Source organism: Mustela nivalis, assembly GCF_964662115.1.
Source record: "Mustela nivalis genome assembly, chromosome: 3".
NCBI lineage: Eukaryota > Metazoa > Chordata > Mammalia > Carnivora > Mustelidae > Mustela > Mustela nivalis.
In genome coordinates, this window is record NC_139022.1 from 102,956,779 (window position 1) to 102,977,651 (window position 20,873).

At 39.6% G+C, this 20,873-nt stretch overlaps 1 protein-coding gene across 1 annotated transcript in view; it reads left to right on the forward strand.

Moving 5' to 3' along the window:
• DIAPH1 (diaphanous related formin 1) overlaps nt 1–20,873 on the forward strand; it is a 93,484-nt gene that overhangs the window by 15,640 nt on the left and 56,971 nt on the right. The window contains exons 2-12 of the mRNA XM_082725323.1: nt 9,762–9,788; nt 10,786–10,941; nt 13,392–13,493; nt 13,842–13,972; nt 14,144–14,230; nt 15,278–15,341; nt 16,556–16,695; nt 18,180–18,288; nt 19,230–19,340; nt 19,512–19,630; nt 20,280–20,396. Coding sequence (XP_082581449.1) covers nt 9,762–9,788; nt 10,786–10,941; nt 13,392–13,493; nt 13,842–13,972; nt 14,144–14,230; nt 15,278–15,341; nt 16,556–16,695; nt 18,180–18,288; nt 19,230–19,340; nt 19,512–19,630; nt 20,280–20,396 — 1,163 coding nt within the window. The remainder of the gene's footprint in view (nt 1–9,761; nt 9,789–10,785; nt 10,942–13,391; nt 13,494–13,841; nt 13,973–14,143; nt 14,231–15,277; nt 15,342–16,555; nt 16,696–18,179; nt 18,289–19,229; nt 19,341–19,511; nt 19,631–20,279; nt 20,397–20,873) is intronic.

Below are 20,873 nucleotides of genomic sequence, written 5' to 3' on the forward strand. Positions count from 1 at the left end.
TCATGATCTCATGAAGTGAATTCCCAAATGTGTGTGTCTGCTTTGGCTTTGTTTTTAATAAATAAGGGAACCAAAGCATGAAGAATTAGTGATTTGCTCAAAATTGTACCTGTAGTTTTTTAGGATACCATAAATAAATAAACCAGGAGTCATAGTCTTTTTCCTTTACCCAAAGTTCTAGATAAATCGTAATTTTGTCAGTTTGTTTAATGTATTCGTTTCCTCCTGCTACATAAGAAACTCAACAGTTTAAACCAAAACCCACTTATTAGCTCATAGTTCCATTAGTCAGAAGTCCAGCATGAGTAGTGTGGCTGCATTCTCAAGAGTTGTCAGAGGCCAGTTCTGATATAGAGTCACTTGGGGAGAATCTGCCTCCAAGCTCATTCAGTATTGGCTGAGTTCGGTTCTTGCCATTTAGAGCCCTTTCATGCTCAAGTCAGAAATGACATTATTGAGTTCTAGTGTCTCTTAACATCTCACATCAGACTTAAAGGGCAAGTGTGATCGGTTCAGGCCCATGCAGATTATTTCCTTTTCTTAAAAGTCAATTGTGCCGAGTAATAGAACCTAATCACAGGAGTGGTATCCTGTCATACAGTCATGGTAATTATACAGGATGCATATGTCAGCTAGGAATCTTGGGGAACATCTTAGAATTTTATCTACCACTCTAAACATATCCCTTATTCTAGATTAGAAAGCCCTTGAGCAAGGATGGATGTCAGAGAGGGAGAGGTATGACTTGACCATCCTGAGGCAGTTAGTGAATTGCTTTGTGATTATAGGTATTTTAAGAAAACCTGTAGTTCCAAGGGAGCCTGGGCCTCTGGGTCTTTCAGAATTTTCTGGTGGTAGTCATTTAGCCAAGAGCTCTGATATGTGTGGTATTAGCCTGAACCATAATTTTTTTAAAAGGTGGAAGAATAATAGTGGAGGAATGAGCAAAAGAAATGGGCGAAGGAGATTATGAATTTGCAGTTACAAACTAAGTCATGGGGATAAAAAATACAGCATAAGGAATATAGTAATACCGTAATACCTTGGTGAGCATTTGATAACATATGTAGTTGTTGAGTCACTGTGTTGTACACCTGAAACATACTGTATATCAACTCTACTTTAGTTACAATTTTTAAAAAGATTAAATATGTTAACCTGAACAAAATATTTGGAAAGTACTGAGATACAGGCTTACAACTGGAGATTTATATATTCTGTGGCATGAGCCACATGTTTCATAGGATTATCATCCATGATTAACTGTTCTTGTGAAGCACCATGGTAGGAATTGGAAACACTTTTTACTATGTAATATACTCTGTTTAAAGTAAAGTTTAATCATATTCTCTTATTAGATCCCTGCCAACCTCTCTGCTGCTCAGGATACTACCTAACTACTTTTTGTTTGGCTGTGTGAACATCTTGTGCCAAGAGACCACCCTTAATTGTTAGAGAATTCTGTCCTGTTTCCCTGCTGAGTGGGAAAAGTTAAAGATTCAGGGAATTGGGTAAAGGTGAGTCAGTCTCTGGAATGATTTTCTTATAGCCTTGAGTTTAAAAATTTGCCAGTTCTGTTGCTAGGCAAACAAACATAGGGAACCTGTATCCAAAAGACTGCCATGTTTAGTCCCATCTACTTCCTTTTAAAAGATTTATTTATTTATTTATTTAGGAAGAGAGACAGCATATGTGGGCATGGAGGGGAAGGGTAGAGTGCTAGGAGGGGGAGTCCAGACTACTTGCTGAGCATGCAGCCTAACATGGGACTCAATCCCACTATCATGAGATCATGACCCAAGCAGAAACCAAGAGTTGGACACTCAACTGAGTGCCACCCAGGGACCCCATTACCTACTCACTTTTTAAAAGCTGAAGTGTTAATAGGTTTAACCACCACCACCACAAATCCAGTATGGAAGAGAAGTTTTATAATTCATTTGCATTTATTATGATAATAATCACGGTGTGTTCCATAGTCATTAAGTCATGATTAGTTTTGCCTCACAAGGCATACCTTGGGGTCTTTGGACTTTTTTATTTTTGGTTTCTTGTAGAAGCCAAACTGTGAAGTGTCTAGGAAGTTTATTTCCTATAGACGGTAACCAAAAGATTTATCTTACCACATATTACATTAGGATGTGGTGAGTGAATCAGAGCCTTGAATTGTTCTCTGGAAGGGGGACTGAGGGGACAGCTTTTCATTTTTATGGTGATGGTGGATGGTCTTAATGCAGAGCAGTACCCAGCCAAATATATTTTGTTTTGTTTTTAAAGTGTATTTATTCTTGATCATGTTACTTTTTTAAAAGAGTTATTTATTTGAGAGAGAGAGTGGGGGCAGGGTAGGAGCAGAGGGAGAAGGAGAGAGAAACTCAAGTAGACTCCTTGTTGAGTGCTGAGCCTGACTTGGGGCTTGATCTTATGACTGCAAGATCAGAACTGAGCTGAAACCAAGAGTGTAACTGAATGGGGCACCCCATTTGATGCTGTTACTTTTTTTTTTTTTTAAGATTTTGTTTATCTATTTGACAGGCAGAGATCACAAGTAGGCAGAGAGACAGGCAGAGAGAGGAGGAAGCAGGCTCCCTGCTGAGCAGAGAGCCGGATGTGGGGCTTGATCCCAGGACCCTGGGATCATGACCTGAGCCGAAGGAAGAGGCTTAACCCAGTGAGCCACCCAGGCGCCCTGATGCTGTTACTTTCGATGCGGTGCAGCTTTGAGCAATTTCTGTTCATTTGAATAAGATTTGATAACACAGAGCATCTTTTGGAAAAGATGAAGGTCATTTTGGTAAATACCATTTTGTTGAGCTCTTTTCTGGTCCAGCTAATGACCTTTAGAAATAAATTTTTTTTTTTACTATATATTTATTTACTATAGTTTACTATTTAATATATTTTATATTTATATACTATTTAATATATTTTACTATATATATATATATATTTACTATATATTTATTTACTTAAGTAATCTCTACACCTAATTTGGGGCTCAAACTTACAACCCCGGGATCAAGAGTCACATAGTTGAGCATCTGGCAAGGCTATAGTGAGGGTCAAGTACTAGGAATCCCAAGAAGAATATGGTCAGAGGAGTTATACTGCTTTATACTTTCTTTTTCTAAGCTTACCATGGCCAATCGTAGTTCTTCTGGATAAGTCAAACTAGAAAAAAACTGTGGGGTGGAGTTGAGTGTCCTTGAGGTCCAGGCAGTAGACCAAGGAAGGAAGGGAAGAAATTATTAACATATGTTTCCAATAAGCCAAGAATCTGTCTGGGTCAGAATCACCAGGTATTACCAATTTAAAAGCCCAGAACAAAAGTGGATGATGGTGGTGACAGTATGGGGAGTCAGGTCCCACAGTTCCCTTTTAATTGTGCTCTCTGGCAAAGTACAGTCTTCTAGAATCTTTGTCCTAGGGGTTTTCTTTAGCTCTTTCAGGTGTTAGGTCTCCTGTTGCTGTGTTTCAAGTCCTTTACTTCTTGGCTTGCTCCCTCATTTTGGTGGAGCATATCCTATAGTGGCTTTTTGAGGTGCATGGGAATAAATTTTTGAAAGCTTAAGTTTCTGAAAATGCTTATACTGAACTCAACATTTGATTGTTTTGTTGGATATAGAATCCTAGGTTTGAAATTATATTTTTCATATTTTTAAAAGCCTTGTTCTGGAGGGTGCCTAGGTAGCTCAGTCATTGTCTGCCTTTGGCTCAAATCATGATCCAGGATCCTGGGATCGAGCCCCACATCAGGCTCCCTGCTTAGCGGGAAGCCTACTTTTCCCTTTCCCACTCCCCCTGCTTGTGTTCCCTCTCTGTCAAATAAATTTTAAAAAATCTTAAATAAATAAAGGCTTGTTCTGTTGTCATCTATCTTTTGGTGTATTGTTAAAAAACCCAAATTTGTTCTTGTTACTTTGTATATGACCAATTTCTCTCCCTTCTGTCAAATCTTGTAGAATTTTCTTTGTATTCAGTGTTTTGAAATTTCATCATAATATGCCTCTGTGTGGTCTATTTTTATACATTCTGCTGGAGACTTACCCTTTGGTATTGGGAAATATTCTTGCATTATTTCTTTGGTAACTTTCTCCCCTGTTTTCTCCTATTTGTGTATTGAATCATCTTTGCTTATCTTTTCTCTCTTATTTTTCCATCTTTGTGTTTTTGTTCTGCTTTTTGGGAGATTTCCTCAATTCTTAACTTCTAGTCTTTCTATTGAGCTTTCTCTTGAGTTTCTGTTCTCTTACCTTCAACTTCTACAGGTTTTTTTTTTGTCTGAATTTTTCTTTTTAAAATGGCATTATGGGGCGCCTGAGTGGCTCAGTGGGCTGAGCCACTGCCTTCGGCTCAGGTCATGATCTCAGGGTCCTGGGATCGAGTCCCGCGTCGGGCTCTCTGCTCAGCGGAGAGCCTGCTTCCCTTCCTCTCTCTCTGCCTGCCTCTCTGCCTACTTGTGATCTCTCTCTGTCAAATAAATAAATAAAATCTTTAAAAAAAAAAAAGGCCTTTGATCTCAGTGCATATCTTGATCTCAGGGTCATGAGTTCAAGCCCCATGTTGGATGCCATGCTGGGCATGGAGCCTACTTTAAGAGGGGAAAAAAAAGTAAGGGACTAACTGATTGGAAACTCAAGATGCACAGGTAAAGTATGTTAACTATGCACTTTACTATAGAATAGACCTGTATAATAGATATATAATGTGAGTCGCATATGTAATTTCAGATTTTCTGGCAGCCACAGAAAAAGGCAAGAAGAAAAAAGCAAAAAGAAACGTGAAATTAATTTTAATAATACTAATTTAGGTAATCCAATATATAACAAGATTTTAGTATGTAATACATATAACAGCATTAATGGAATGTTTTATATTGTTCTTAACACTAAGTTGGACTCCAGTGTATGTTTTACATTTATAGCACATCTCAATATATATGCTCAATTTTTGTTAAAAAATAGTTGGGGTATATTTAAAGATTTTATTTATTTTAAAGAGAATATGAGTGCATGGGGAAGGGGTTGGGTGGATAGTAAAGGAGGGACAGAGGCAGAGGAGGAGGATGGAGCAGGCTCCACACTGAGTGTAGAGCCCTACATGGTGCTCCATCTGACAACCCTTAGGTGACCTGAGCTGGAACTGAGAGTTGGACGCTTAACTGACTGAGTTACCCGGGCACCCGAAGTTGAAGTATATTTAGATTTGATAAAATTTATGGGTGAAAGTAGATTCACATATCCAGGGTATTCCAAACATACTTAAGTTTAATAATAGTAATATAATATTAGTTTGTAAATTTAAATTTATTTAATATTAAATACAATTTGGGGCACGTGGGTGGCTCAGTCAGTTAAGTGTTTGACTCTTGATCTTGGCTTGGGTCCTGATCCCAGGGTCCTGAAATTGAGCTCCATCCAGTGTAGGAACTGCTTCTTAAACAGCTGCCAGCCAGTCTTCTTATTTTTAGGCTCCTCCTCCTTCCAGCCCCCATTTCCATAGGTACCTCATGCTGCTAATTCTTGTGCCTTTCGATAGTCTTTAAATATAATTACAATTGGTTATTGTGTTTTCAGCTTTCTTAGGTCTTTTGGGTTTACCACTAGTCTATTTCCCAGCTTCAAAATTTGGTTGAAGTTGTGCTGTTCTTACTCTTCCCAACCTGATAGTCTCCTTCCTTCCATCATTGTTTTCTTTGCAAAAAGAATCTTTTTCTGTAGATTTAGAAGGTTTTCAAAAGGGGAGAAACTAGGTGCTTTGTTCAGTCTACTGTCTTTTATCTAATAGTTACTATTAATCTGTATTCATGAGCAGATTTTGATATTTTTAAAAAGATTTCATTTAGTATGTATGCTTCTTTCAGTATCTATAGTTAAAGGTTTTAGAGGAAGACTCAGTAGGAGCAACAGGAAGATGAAGTATTTAGTCCCAGCAGGTTAGGAGAGGAAGGGTTTGATTTGGGGTTTGGGGGCAGAAGAGAATTGACAGCAGGCAAGGAGAATGGTGAGAGTAGAAACATTAAGAGACAGGTAGGGTGATGAAAGAAAATGACAAAAGCTTGAGCATCTGGGGGATGAGGCACAAATACAACTCCAGGAGCATTTATCTTCCTGGATACCCCTATTTTTAGTCATTTATATGTTTTATGATCTGGGAATTCTTGTTCTTTATCAGAATCCACAGCTCAACTAAGGATATAATTAAAATACTGAGTAAAGCTTGCTGTTTGCAAGCATAGTATACAGAGGATCTATAAGAAAAACGCATAATAGTAAGTAAACAATACACACTCAGTAGTACACTCTAGCAGCGGTTTACATTTCAGTAATTGAATTGAGCTTGCTCTTGGGGCTTTTTGTTGGGTTTTGAAACAGACTTTTGCCTATAGGGTGATTCGCTTTGCTGGTAGTTGCTGCCCTCTGTTGGACATTTTGGGAAAGTTCAACTTTGATCCTGTAGGCATCATTTTTGCTGTCCATACTCAAAACTGAGCGCTAAAGTGTGGATAATTTTGTTAAAGTAATTAAATCTGTTTTTAGTAATGCACCAAAGAAAGCAAGAGAATGTGGTATCTTCCTTATTATGAAAATATATATTCACTTTTGTTTCTAAAGGCAAGAGTATGGGCCTTAAATGGGAACAAGGCTGAAGAATTTGGGGAATGCAAAGATTTTAGGCTTTGGAATCTGAAGACTAGCGTTCATACCCAGCTTGTTTCTGATCACGTGACCTCAGTGATTTACTCTACCTGTCTAGGCTTCAGTTTTTTTCATTGACACAATGAATTGATTTCAGAGTTTTTTCAGGGCTCTTGGCAGTTTAGGAAAGCAGCCCCAGATTATGGTATCTGTTTGTAGGAAATACAGTGACCAAGTCTCAGGCTCTGCCGTGAAGGAACTTAGTCTGGAAAGGAGCAGAGGAGGCGGACAGTCAAAAGACAACTGTAATCCACAACCAGTGCCACAAGACAGACAAGCACCTATTACAGTGGAAACATAAGGAGAGGTATTTGTCCAATTAGAGTTGGTATCCTACTGCAGGGCCTGTTGTAGTTAGCCTTGAAAGCAAAGTCTAGACTGAGGGAAGGAGCAGCCTAAGGAAAGTCTGGGGTGGTGAGACAGCAAGATCTGTTTGTGGACCTGCAGCTCTTTCAGGATGCCCAGAAGATAGAGTTTGAAGTAGAGGGTTTGTGACAGTTGGGAGCCATTGAAAGGTTTTAAATGAGGAAATACTGTGGACATTGTGGCATTTTAGAAAGATTACCCGTGGATACAGTATGGAGAATGGATTGGTGTAAGGTAGACCGGACTGGAGGCAGGGAGATCAGTTAAGAAGCTTTTGCAGTAAGTTGAGCAGGAGATAATAATGGCAAAAGCTTACGTAGTGGTAGTAGGGATGAACGAAGAGAAATGAAACTGTAGGCAGAAGGAACCGGTTGCTGGTTTCCTTTCTTTAACCTAGCCTGCAGCTGTGAGCAATCCAACTGGCACTGATTCATTAGCCCCAGGTTCCCTGTGTTATATCCATCCCAGAATTGTTAGGGTTGTTGCTTGGTTATGAAGGAACATTTTGAGTTTGGAGTACAAGTTTCTGGAAGCAGTTACTCTAGGTAGGTGCACTTAAGTTTAATCTTGGCAGTGGTTAAATTGTACATACTCATCCTTTTTGTACCTTGTTTCCCCTGTGAATAAGGATGGTGACAAAAGGAAGTGTTAGTCTCCTTCAGTGTTGCCGCCTGCCTCACCATCCTTCTGCCTTCTCTCCCCAGTAAGCGGCACACACAAAGTAACTGTAAATTCTGTTGATGCTGAGCAAGGTTCTTAAAGCTTCAGGTTTGTGATTAGTCCTCAGTCAGTGGAAGCTTGACCTCCTCTGGACCATGGAGAGAAAAGTTGATTCATTATTTAACCAGATATAATTAAAGTCTGACGTGGGGAACATGAACATAATGGTAGAGGTTTTTTCTTACCCGGAAAAAGGTTAGTAAAATAGCTCTGCAGCAGGGTGAGAGCTATTTTTCTTTCTTTCTTTTCTTCTTCTTCTTTTTTTTTTTTTTGGTGGGGGAGAATATTTTTTTTAAAAGATTTTATTTATTTATTTGACAAAGATGACAAGTAGGCAGAGAGGCAGGCAGAGAGAGAAGAGGAAGCAGGCCCCCTGCTAAGCAGAGAGCCCAGTATGGGGCTTGATCCCAGGACCCTGGGATCTTGACCTGAGCCGAAGGCAGAGACCTTAATCCACTGAGCCACTCAGGTGTCCCATCTTATCTTTCTTTCTTTCTTTTTAAGATTTTATTTATTTGACCTATCACAAGTAGGCAGAGAGGCAGGCAGAGAGAGAGAGGAGGAAGCAGGCTCCCCGCTGAGCAGAGCCCAATGCGGGGCTCGATCCCAGGACCCTGGGATCATGACCTGAGCTGAAGGCAGAGGCTTAACCCACTGAGCCACCCAGGTGCCCCCCACCTTTTTTAAAGATTTTACTTATTTATTTGACACACACACAGAGAGAGACAGCAAGAAAGGGAACACAAGCAGGGGGAGTGGGAGAGGGAGAATCAGGCTTCCTGCTGAGCAGGGAGCCTGATTCACAGCTCCATCCCAAGATTCTGGGACCATGACCTGAGCCGAAGGCAGTTGCTTAATGACTGAGCCACCCAGGCGCCCCTAGTTTTTCATTAGTTGAGGAAGGTTAGTCAAGAGGCCTTTACTATATATATTCTTGTAAAAACATTAAGATAATGAAATACGGTTTAAAATGAGGTATTAGGACAAAGAATTCCTGCTTTATCATCCCTGCTATTTTTTTAAAGTACAGCATGTATATGGAAGAGAACATAGAACACAGAATTATTAAACCAAACACCCATGTAACAATCATCTGTGTCAAAAAATGAAATATTGTGAGCACCTCAGAAGCCCCTTTGTCCCCTTATGCAGTCACAACTTGTCCACTCAGCCCAACTAAGCATGGTTTTGACATTTGTGATAATCATTCGTTTATAATTTTACCTCCTAAATAATAATATAGTTGACATGTTTTTAAGCTGAATATAAAAGACATAACTCATTTAGTTTTAATGTTTGTGAGTTTGTTTAATTTCTCTGTGTAATTGTTCCCCATTGTACATGGTACCAGGTTACCCATTCTATTCTTGATGGCTCCTTGGCTTGTTCTCTGTTTTAGATATTGTTTTAGTGTTACTGTGATCATTCTTGTTCCATACATCCTGGTACATACATGCAAGTTTCTGCAGGATAGATTTATTGAAATTGATGTGTTGAGTTGTATGTGTGTGTATTTAACTTTATTAGATAATGCCATGCTGTTTTCCACAGTGGCCATAGCAATTTATATTACTGCTGACTGTGTGAGAGCTCCCACTTCTCTCCAACCAGACAGACAAGAAAATGATTGCCATCTGTGAGAGTGTGAAGTGATATCTCATTTTGTGGTTTTAGTTTGCATTCCCTTGTTTACTGATGAAGTTAAGCATGTTTCATATGCATAGTGGTCATCTTAGAGTCCTTGCGGTTCTCTATTTGTTTTCCCTGCCAAAGAGTCATATGTTAGTGACCTTGAAACTCCTTCATGCCCCTTACATGGGAGAATGTGGTAAGGAATAGTTTGCTGAAATCTTTAGGTTGTAGAAAGTACCTTAGATCCTTTCAACTTACTCTTTTTCTCCCCCCAACCCATTTGGTGTTGGGGAATTCCACTGATCTATCTTCTTTTTCTTTTCCCTTCTTTTTCTTGTTTCGTAGACTCTGAAGCGGCTCATGGCAGATGAGGTAAGGAAATTTTGTTCAGCATGTGCATGTTCCAGCTCATTTCCTCCACTGTGATATTTACCACTTGTCATAACTTTGACTTTCTATAACTTGAAATGGTGATGTTGGTTCTATTCTCAGAACCTCCCCAAATTTTTTCCCTAACTCTTTGCTCTGTGTTTGGCCCATTGCATGCATCCCCCTGGGACATTTCTTTGGCTTCTGAGGGTAGCCACATTCTTTAAACTCATAACTGACTTGCAGTCTGAATGCTACTCCCATCGCTTGAAATCCCACAATGCTTGAAGATACTTACTGTTATTTTCAAACAGCTAATAAACTTCAGCTTACTGGTGGCTCTTTGGTTTGAGCATCTGTACTTGAGGTTTGGGGAATGGGTCATGAGTCTTGGGTTGGCAGAGAGACAGCATATATACCCCTGAAGTACACTGTATTCTTTACAAAGGGGATTTTGAAGACCGTATATTGAACTTTTGCTGCCTCTATAACACAGGGGCTTTGGAGTGTACAGAAGAAATGTACATGAAATGTACAGAAAGTAATGGTTCCTGGTTTTAAGGCGTTTACTTGTTTATTCTTTATGACCTATACCTACTAAAATCTGTGTTCATACTCCGCTCTGGAAGGGAGGGACCCTCTGAAGGAAACAAATGGCATTTTAGCATTTTACTGAGCTAACTCTATACGTGAGGTGTTTTCAGTTCTGTATTGCTGAAGGGCTTAGAAATGTCCAGAGAACTCAAGAACAAGGTATTCTCTTTGTAGAGAGGTTTCAAATCTTAATACTTCAGTCCTCTTACTTTTGGATGAAGATGGGAGTACAGAATGAGTATACTAAATTAGGTAAGAGATTTCTTGTTTTAATGTTAGAAGAATCTTAAAATGCCCACAAACCAGAGGAACCATGCATGTATAAGAAGTTAGAGAGTTGACTACTTCATGTGTGGTGTGTTGTGTGAATGAAAATGGATCGCTAATAATTTTTTCTCTTTCTCAGCTGGAGAGATTTACCAGCATGAGAATTAAGAAGGAGAAGGAAAAGCCCAATTCTGCTCATAGAAATTCTTCTGCTTCATACGGGGATGATCCCACAGCACAGTCATTGCAAGATGTTTCAGATGAGCAAGTTCTTGTACTCTTTGAACAGATGCTGGTAAGTTTTCCACCCCAAAACTGCTTTTTTTCTGAAAATGCATTTATGGGCCTGGTGGGCACTCTTTTGGGCATGATCCCCCTTAATTAGCGTTTAATTACAAAGAATTTCAGGTTTAACAGAGAATGTCTTAATAGTCCTATTAACAAAGGGACTAAATATACAAGCACCAGTCCATAGATGGAAATCGATGAGTTAGACTTGGACATATCTAATGGATGCCCACCTTGTTAATGTCCTTCGGCACAACCATATGTTAACCACAAAGACTTTAGGCAAGTGGACCAACTTATGTGGTGGTGTGGAGACCACTTTTGGGTTAGCCAGGGTGGATAAAGTTTTAAAGCATTTGCAATCAATTCTATATGAAAGGAGACTGAGGCATGGAAAGTCATCATTTACCCACGGTCTTCTATTTAGTGGTGAATCTGGAGAGATAATTCTGATGCTGTAATTCCTAGAAGACCTTTAAAGATTGTGGATGAAGTCAGTTGAGTAATGAAATGCACAGGGATGTGACTTGATTTCATGTCCTCCGTGAGGGACACTGAGTGAGCAGGACATTCAGCGAATGCACAGTAGTCCTAATAGGTCTGGGAAAGTTGTGAGTACATGGTTCTGAGGTTTCCTATGACCTATATATTGCCTTGATAGATGGTTTCAGATTCAAACAGAGACTAGTGGCAGGCCTAACTTAATAAAAGCATGGGCATAAAATTCTTAACATTGGGCCTGGTATATAATAAACACTAAGCCAGTACTATTATTCTTTTTCACTATAGCTTTCAGTTTGTCTCTCAGTCCAAGTGCTGTGAGAGCCCAAGACCATCTTTTGGGCTTGAATTGTAAATGTACATGTTTTTAGGGCCAAGAAGGCAGGAACAATAAGTTAAGCCAGATAGTGAGTAATGAAAAGGAGGAGGGACTGTGGTCAAATGCAGAAGGACTTCAGGTGTTTTTGTGAAGAGGGCCAGCCACAGTTCAATGCCAGTAGCTTCTGTAGCACTCCAGTTGGAAATGCCCAATAGTACCAGATATTTCTGTTTTTCTAAAGAAGTTAGAAATCTTCAATTCTTGAAAAACAGTAATTGTTTAATAGTATCAACTATTATACTTAGCATTCAGATTTTACCAGTTGGTCATTTTCTTTAAAAAACTGTTCATTCAGGGGTGCTTGAGTGGCTCAGTGGGTTAAAGCTTCTGCCTTCGGCTCAGGTCATGATCCTGGGGTCCTGGAATTGGGCCCCTCATCTGGCGCTCTGCTCAGCAGGGAGCCTGCTTCCTTCTCTCTCTCTCTCTGCCTGCTTCTCTGCCTACTTGTGATCTCTATCAAATGAATAAAAATAAAATAAAATAAAATAAAATAAAACTGTTCATTCAAATCACAATTCCACATAAAGTCTCTTGTACTAATGTTCTTTTAAGTTTTATTTCCTCATAGGTTTTTGTCTGTCTCTTTTATCCTTGCTATCACTATAAAAAATTGGTAGAGGAAACTGATCCATAGAGTTATGCAGAAATCTGAAATTTGATGATTGCATCCTTTATATAAAGTCTTCCAGATTTAAAATGTTGAACTAGCTAAGCAAAACATACCGTGTCTTTGGGTCTGATTCAGCCTGAAGGCCCCCATTTTGCAACTTCTGTGTTCAGTATATATGTAAAAGGAGGAAAAAAGCAGCAGGAATTGAGTCAGAAAAACATCACATTTGTTTTACTATTTAGGGACAGTGTTTCCTTCTCTTTTTCTCTCACACACACATACAGCTGGAGACAGAGAAGAACTGGAATGTATCTGTTTTTCCCCTACACTTTCCCCATTTCAAATAATATTTTGGACTTACTGGGTTAAATTTGTGCTCACTGAGGCAGTAGGCTCAGACACATGGCCGTACACGTAACAGGCTCAAGTTGAGCCTTTTCCTCAATACCATATCCAAGTTACATCTTTTTGAGGGGCTTTATTACAGGGTTTCTAGTTCTTTCTTCGTGGGAAAGGAGTTTGTACAAAGACTGAGTTAACCAATGCTAATGAGTGTTTACACCCTAGAGTGGTGCAGATCTTAAGGGTTTGGAAGATACTGGTCATCCAGAAGAGATTCTTAAGACCATTCCAAGTACAAAAAAACATAATGTGTCCTTTTGTTTCAGTAATAAAAAATAGAATTTTCATCTAGCTTAAGAGTATATATTTGTTAGGAAAAACATTGTGTATAAAAGTGTCTGTAGGAATTTAGGCTAGAGTGTTAACCATTAACATCCCTGAGGAATTTTCATAATCCGTAATAGCTTAAATCTCAAGCGATCAGGAAAATTTACTGATTCAGTAAGGATTTAATGTGTTTAACTCTTGACTAAATATACTAAATATTAAACACTGAAAACTTATAAGGAATTTGATGCAGTTTTATTTTCTTCCTCTCCCCCCCCCCCCCCGCTCTGTCTACTAGCTGGATATGAACCTGAATGAGGAGAAACAGCAGCCTTTGAGGGAGAAGGACATAATCATCAAGAGGGAGATGGTGTCCCAATACTTGCACACGTCTAAGGCTGTGAGTCCTGGGGCAGCTACCCATGTCATGGGAGACTCTGCCCTTATCTTGGACCTGTTTCTTTTACCAGTGTTGTAGAACATTTTATGTCTGCATCAGTCTTATTTTATTCTGTTATATACGCATGTTTTACTGTCATTCAAGTTACTGTTATTAAGATACTTTTTTTACCTCATTCAGTCCTCATGAAGTGTGTGTGGGTAATGAGATGGGAAATTCTGAGTCCCACAGAATTTGGTGCTGTGTATAATGTGTGTCTGGCTTGATATTCGAAAGGTAATGACTAATGCTAGTCCAGTTTATGACTGCGTCCAGTATTGACTGATCTTCCCATATGTTCCTGTCTAGGGCATGAGCCAGAAGGAGAGCTCTAGGTCTGCTATGATGTACATTCAGGAGTTGAGGTCAGGCTTGCGGGATATGCCTCTGCTCACCTGCCTGGAATCCCTTCGTGTCTCCCTCAACAACAACCCTGTCAGGTGAGGATTCTGAGGTGGTAACAAGAGTGAGATCCCAGGGTTAGGATTTATTGGTGAGTATTGAAGATCAGAGGAGTGAGGATGTTTGAGAGTTCTGGATTGGGGGTAAAGAGTTGTTTGGGTGGATAAATATTGATTTAATATTGCATTGTCTCTGTCGACTCCTTACAGCTGGGTGCAAACATTTGGTGCTGAGGGCCTGGCCTCTTTATTGGATATCCTTAAACGACTCCATGATGAGAGAGAGGAGACTCCTGGGTGAGGACTTCCAACCTCTGACATATTTTCGGTGGAGGGTATTAGGGGACTTAGCTGTTTGCTCTATAGGAGAAAATGCCACTAAAATGAGAAATTGTAGACTAGGAGAATATGCTGTTAATTGCAAAGAGGGTTTGTCTTTGGGCAAACTAGAGGATGAGTGATTACAGATATAGCAAAGGGAAGAGGAGCACAGTGGATAACATAGGCTGTGGACCACATAAGATTGTGGGTCTGCCAGCATAGGTTCTTACCCAATCTGGAAGTGGAGTCAACATTCATTCAGAGCTCCCTTGGGACCCATTCTGGGTTATATCCCATTCAAAAGTCTTAAAATATTCTTGATAAATTTGGGGCTAATTTTCTGACAGTCTTCAGGGTTGGAATAGTTCTTGGGATATCTTGGACTGTCTTAGGCTACCTTGAAGTCAGCCTGACCCATAGCGACTTTTCTACTTCTAATGATCTTTCCAAAACCAAACATAGGGCCCCTACCTCCTGAATGGACAGGCTTGAAGCCTTTGACTTAGTGAGGCAGGCAGTAATAGATGGGATATACTCCTGATCTAATTTAGCACTTAGAAACCTAAAGGGAGGGGCGCCTGTGTGGCTCAGTGGATTAAGCTTCTGCCTTCGGCTCAGGTCATGATCTCAGGGTCCTGAGAACGAACCCCGCATCGGGCTCTCTGCTCAGCAGGGAGCCTGCTTCCTCCTCTCTCTCTGCTTGCCTCTCTGCCTACTTGTGATCTCTGTCTGTCAAATAAATAAATAAAAATTAAAAAAAAAAAAAAAGAAACCTAAAGGGAGTTAAAAGATTTTAATGTAGTACTAAATTTTTGGATTACGAGAAGATTAACCAGAGGTCTGATGGTGGCAGTTCCCCTCAACCTGTTTTTGTCAGTGTTTCAAGGCAAATTGCTGTGTCCTAGAATTTACTCAGCTACTAGTTGGGGATGTTCCAAAGACCTGTGTGTTCAAGATTGAAAAGTCAAATGGGAGAGGGGTATACAATAAAGGGAACTAATGAAGTATGTCTTCTACACACAGAAGCTACGATAGCCGTAACAAGCATGAGATCATCCGTTGCTTGAAAGCGTTTATGAACAATAAGGTGAGATTTTTCCCATTCTCATTCCAACCATCATCATAACCCCTGTTCTTTTCTATTGGTAAATTCTATAAAGGACCTAGGAATATAAAGTTCAAGACTGTTAGCTTTTCCTTTTAGTATTACAGCTTTTTGATGGCCACATATGTATGTTTCTGTGGACCTTTTTTTCCCAGTTCTGATGTCTGTTTCAGAAGGTAGGCTCATTTTCTTTCCTCTTTTTATACTTTGTTTTGCTAATTCTTGAATTTCCTAATCTGTATTTATTATTTTGGGAAGATTTATTTTTTGTTTGTTTGTGTTCCATACTCTTCCTACTATAGAATCAAGCTACCTTACCCTTCTTCCTTCCCTGCTTCTTTTCTTTCATTTGTTCTTTCCTTCCTTTCTCCCATTTAAACTCTGGGATCTCACAGGTGTTTGCTCCAGAGTGCAGATCTATCTTCCTCATTATTTAATTTTGTTAAATTTACTTAACCCCATTGGATGCGAGAGGCATTTAAAAGAAATATAAGAATCAAAGTTTTTTTTTTTTTTTTTTTTGACGGCCTGTGCTGTATCTAATATAAAATTGTATTGCTTCTCAGCCTTTTGGCTAAGATCAAGTGTAGTATCTAATATAAAATTGTGTTGTATTTATATCCCTATTTAGCTATGCTGGGAAGAAGTCTCCTCCTGTATTAGTTTGCTGTGGCTGTTATAACAAAGCACTACAAACTGTATATTAAACAACAGAAATATATTGTCACAGTTCTTGGAGGCCCTAAATCCAAGTATTTAGGTATTTGGTAGTATTGAGTCCTTCCGAAGGCTGTGAGGGAGAGTGTATGTTCCATGCCTCTCTTCTGGCTTCTGATAGCTTGCTGTCAGTCTTTGGCATTCCATGGTTTTTAGATGCCTCACCCCAGGGTCCGCCTTTGTGTTCACAAGGTGGTGGTCTACTGTGCATAACTGTGTTGACATGTTTCCTGGTTACGGGGACCACAGTCATACTGGATTAAGGGTCTACCGTACTCTAGTATGAGCTTGTTGTAACTTACCTAATCACATCTGCCAGTGACCCTATTTCCAAATAAGGTCATATTCTGAGGTATTGGGGCTTAGGACTTCAACATAAGAATTTAGGGGGACATCATTGAACCTATAACCACCCCAACTTAGTCCTTGGTCAAATGCTGTCATCATTAAGCCTCCCTTCTCTATTCTTATCCTTCCAGTTTGGAATCAAGACCATGCTGGAAACAGAAGAAGGAATCCTGCTGCTGGTCAGAGCCATGGATCCAGCTGTTCCCAACATGATGATTGATGCAGCTAAGCTGCTCTCTGCTCTTTGTATCTTACCACAGCCAGAGGACATGTATGTAACTGGGTTATAGTTCTTCTCTATTCTCTCTCTCTCTCTCTCTCTTTTTTTTTTAAAGATGTATTTATTTGACAGAGAGACAGCAAGAGAAGGAACACAAGCAAGGGGAGTGAGAGAGGGAGAAGCAGGCTTCCCACTGAGCAGGGAGCCTGATGTGGGGCTCGATCCCAGGACCCTGGGATCATGACCTTGAACCGAAGGCAGATGGCTAATGACTGAGCCACCCAGGCTCCACCAGGCCCCTCCATTCTCTTTATGACCACCTTCCCTAGTCTAGAGGAAAATTGAGTTGATTGGGTGTCCACTATATCTTAAGTACTAGGTAAGACCAAGGCATGAACCCTGAATCATAATGTTTAAGAAGGACTATGAGGTGTTTGGCGCCGTCCTCAGCATACTGGTGGTTATCAGAGGGGTGAACTGCAAGGTGTCTGTTACTGTCTCTATCGCCTAAGGCAGGGTTACGTTTACTTTGTTTTTTTAATTCAGAAGTAACACAACTTTATTTTTTAAATTCAAACAGAAAAGAAACATATAAAGTGAAATTTAATAGCCTCATCCCTTCAGTAAATCCTTTTCTGCAGAGGCAACCAGTGTTAATGGCTTCGGTATAGTCTTATATTTTTTTTCCTAGCGCAAATAAATTGTATTTCTTGGATTCCAAGATGTTTTCTGTCACTCCAAAAGATAGAATGTTAGAATTAAGGAATGATGGCTTATGCCTATAAAACAAATCACATGCAAAGAATGGATTTATATTGCTATGGAACAGTTTGGTTTAATAAAACTTAATCATAGCATTCATTTCTTTGCACCTTTTCTTTCTTTCTTTTTTTTTTTTTTTTTTTTTTTTTTTTTTTTTTTTTTAATTTAACAGTTGATCTTAAACATCTTTCTATGTCGGTACTTAAAGATCTACCTTAACTTTACTGGCTGGTTAGCATTCCATAGTATGTATGTCCCATAATTTATTTAACAGTTTCCGTGCTGCTAGACATTTTAGGTGAAAAATTTTTTTTTCTTAGTAGATTCTGGCCCTTGCTCTAGGTGATAAGTTTTACTGCTACAAATAATGCCATAATGAACATCTTTGTACATACATTATTTCACATTTATGCATTTATGTTGGATAGGTTTCTAGAAGTATGCCAAAAGTTATGTGCCCTTAAAATTGATACTGTTATCTACCCTTCCAAAAGTTATCCTAGTTTATACTCCGTAGAACAGGTGTTCTAATTTGGTATCCGTAGATAAGAGTCTAGGAATGGGTTTTAGGAAATAAATTTTTCTGAGGAGATTGTCCTTAGCTTTCACCAGATTCTGACCCCTGCCTTAGGTGATGAGGAGAATAATGGAAGTCTGGACAGTTGATAATGTTCTATTTTCTAACTGATCTGTGCCCCTGTATAATTTACTTGCTATGCCTGTCTGTGGCAGGGCACTTAGACATTTCTCTCCCTTTCCTTTCTCCTGGGCAGGAATGAAAGGGTTTTGACAGCGATGACAGAAAGAGCTGAGATGGATGAGGTGGAACGCTTCCAGCCATTGTTGGATGGATTAAAAAGTGGGACCTCCATTGCACTCAAGGCAAGTATATCCTCCAAAACTGTCCAAGAATAGAACTCAAGATGGAAGGACTTAGGTTCATTTGACCTTTTAATAGAACACATGGAATGGTTCCCAGCTACAGGCATTCCTTGGAGATACTGCAGATTTGCTTCCAGAACATTAAAATAAAACCAGTATCTCAGTAAAGTGAGTTACATGAATTTTTGGGTTTCCTAGTTTCATGCATGTAAAAGTTATGTTTACTCTATACCATGGTTTATTAAGTGTAAATAACATTATGTCTACAACAATGTAGCCACCTTAATTAAATATTTTATTGCTTAAAAACGGTAACTATCATATGAGCATTCAGTATGTCATAATCACTGATCACAGATGATCATGACAAATAAAATAATAATGAAAAAGTTTGAAATATTCTGAGAATTACTAAACTACGACACAGAGACAAGAGTGAGTGAACAAGTGCTGTTGGAAAATTAGCACTGATAAACTTGCTTGACATAGGGTTGCCACAGACTTTCAACTTGTAAAAAAACCAAAAAAACAAAAAAACAAAACCATATTATATAGTGCAGTGTGATAAAGTGAAATGCAATGAAATGAGTTGCATCTGTATATGTTTTATATTTCAGGATTTGTTCTGAAGGGAAAATGATTATCCTTCTCTCCAAGAAGGCAGAGAAAGAGCAGCTTTCCTTATTATGAGATGGGGGAAAAGGCATTCTCTGTATTTATATGCTAGGAAAGCCAAGGCTGAGAACAAAGTCTCCCATCAAATCCTTGGAAGCATTTAGACCTCTGAGCTCTCCACACCTGGGCTCAAATCAGGTCTTACTGCTCTAATAAGAAGCTGTTCTTGCCGTTTTGTACTGCATCTTCTACATTTGCATGTAAAGAGAATGGAATCTTGGTCCCTAGGAATCAGCAATGACATGCTTCTGAATTTTCTTACTTAGGTGGGCTGTCTGCAGCTGATCAATGCTCTTATCACACCAGCTGAAGAACTTGACTTTCGAGTGCACATCCGAAGTGAACTGATGCGCTTGGGGCTGCATCAGGTGTTGCAGGTGAGTCACAGCTCTCCAATAGGACAGTCACGCTTCGCTGCTGGCTCTCATGACCCCATCATCTCTAGTGTCACCTTGGCTTTCTGTTTAAGAACCAGGTTGAAAGGCTTGGGTTTCTAGCCAGCAGAGGACACTTCTGAGTTCCCTGACTTGTACTTTGGTTGTTGACAGGACCTTCGAGAGATTGAAAACGATGATATGAGAGTGCAATTAAATGTGTTTGATGAGCAAGGAGAAGAAGATTCCTATGACCTGAAGGGACGGCTGGATGACATTCGAATGGAGATGGAATATCCTTTTATGAACTGGGTTCAGGACACATGAGACATTCAGTGTAGATCCCTGTATTGGAATGGTGTGGGGTGATGACTCAGAACAGGGCATCAGTCTGTGTGTCTTCTCAGTAGATGAGGCAGGTGTCTTTTGATTGCTGTGGGCTTTATTTCCCTCAGCATGGACCAGAGATCTGTGGGTTCCTTGAAATGGAAGTAGCTATCAAAATAAGTATGGACCTCCTAGAATATGAAATCTTAGCTTACTGTGGTATAGAGCTGGTCTTTGGGGAATATGCATAAGCCAGGGGTGAGCTTGTAATTTTGCTTTCTTCTCTGTGTCCCTGAGAGTGACAGAGGGAATGGTTTGGCTGCATACTGCTTTTTGCCACAAGTGACATGTGTGCAGTTACCTTTTCACTTCTGCCTACTGCTTCATCTCTAGGCCAAGTACTGGGAATCCTTTATCTTTGTGTATACCACCACCCAGCTCACTGGTCCTTCAGCCTAAGGAAGCTTATGGAGCTTAAAATTCGGGATAATTTACAGGAGAGGCAGCTGTTAGAATAGAAGTAGCATCTTGTGACTTTTGCCAAGAGCAGGGCAGTCCACCTGTCAAACATGGTTTCTAAATATATGCTTTCCTTAGCTTCTTCCCCTTTTTCACTGACTTCAGTGATGTCTTCCAGATTCTCTTAAACACAGTGAAGGATTCAAAGGCAGAGCCACACTTCTTGTCCATCCTGCAGCACCTGCTCTTGGTCCGAAATGACTATGAGGCCAGGTAAGATGGTATACCTGTGAGAAGTATTGAATTTGAGCCTAGGTAGAGAGAGCAAAATCCTTAAATTCAAAGACTGTCTGTAAAGGGAAAAAGAAGAGACAAAGGCAAGGATTACAGTTCATTTTTAGTCACAGATATAAAAGGAGTTGTTAGTTGTCCTTTTTTTTTTTATTTTTTTTTGTTAGTTGTCCTTTTAATCTGACTGAAAAGCATCCTTATGGAGGAGGTCAGACTATATAAGTAAAATGTCCTTTTTTTTGGAGAGAGGAGAGGGGAGGTGGGGTGATGATGATAGCAAAGGGAGGTACCCATTTCAGGTTCTTTCAGGTTAGTGCTGTCTGTTACAGAAAGGCTTGAGCCTGAGTTTTAGATGGGAAATGATTGGCACCAGGAGGTTGATAGCAACAAGTTTTGATTATCTGAAGAAGATGGATAGCTGTTGTACAATAGTGAGTTTCCTAACATGGCAGTGGATGT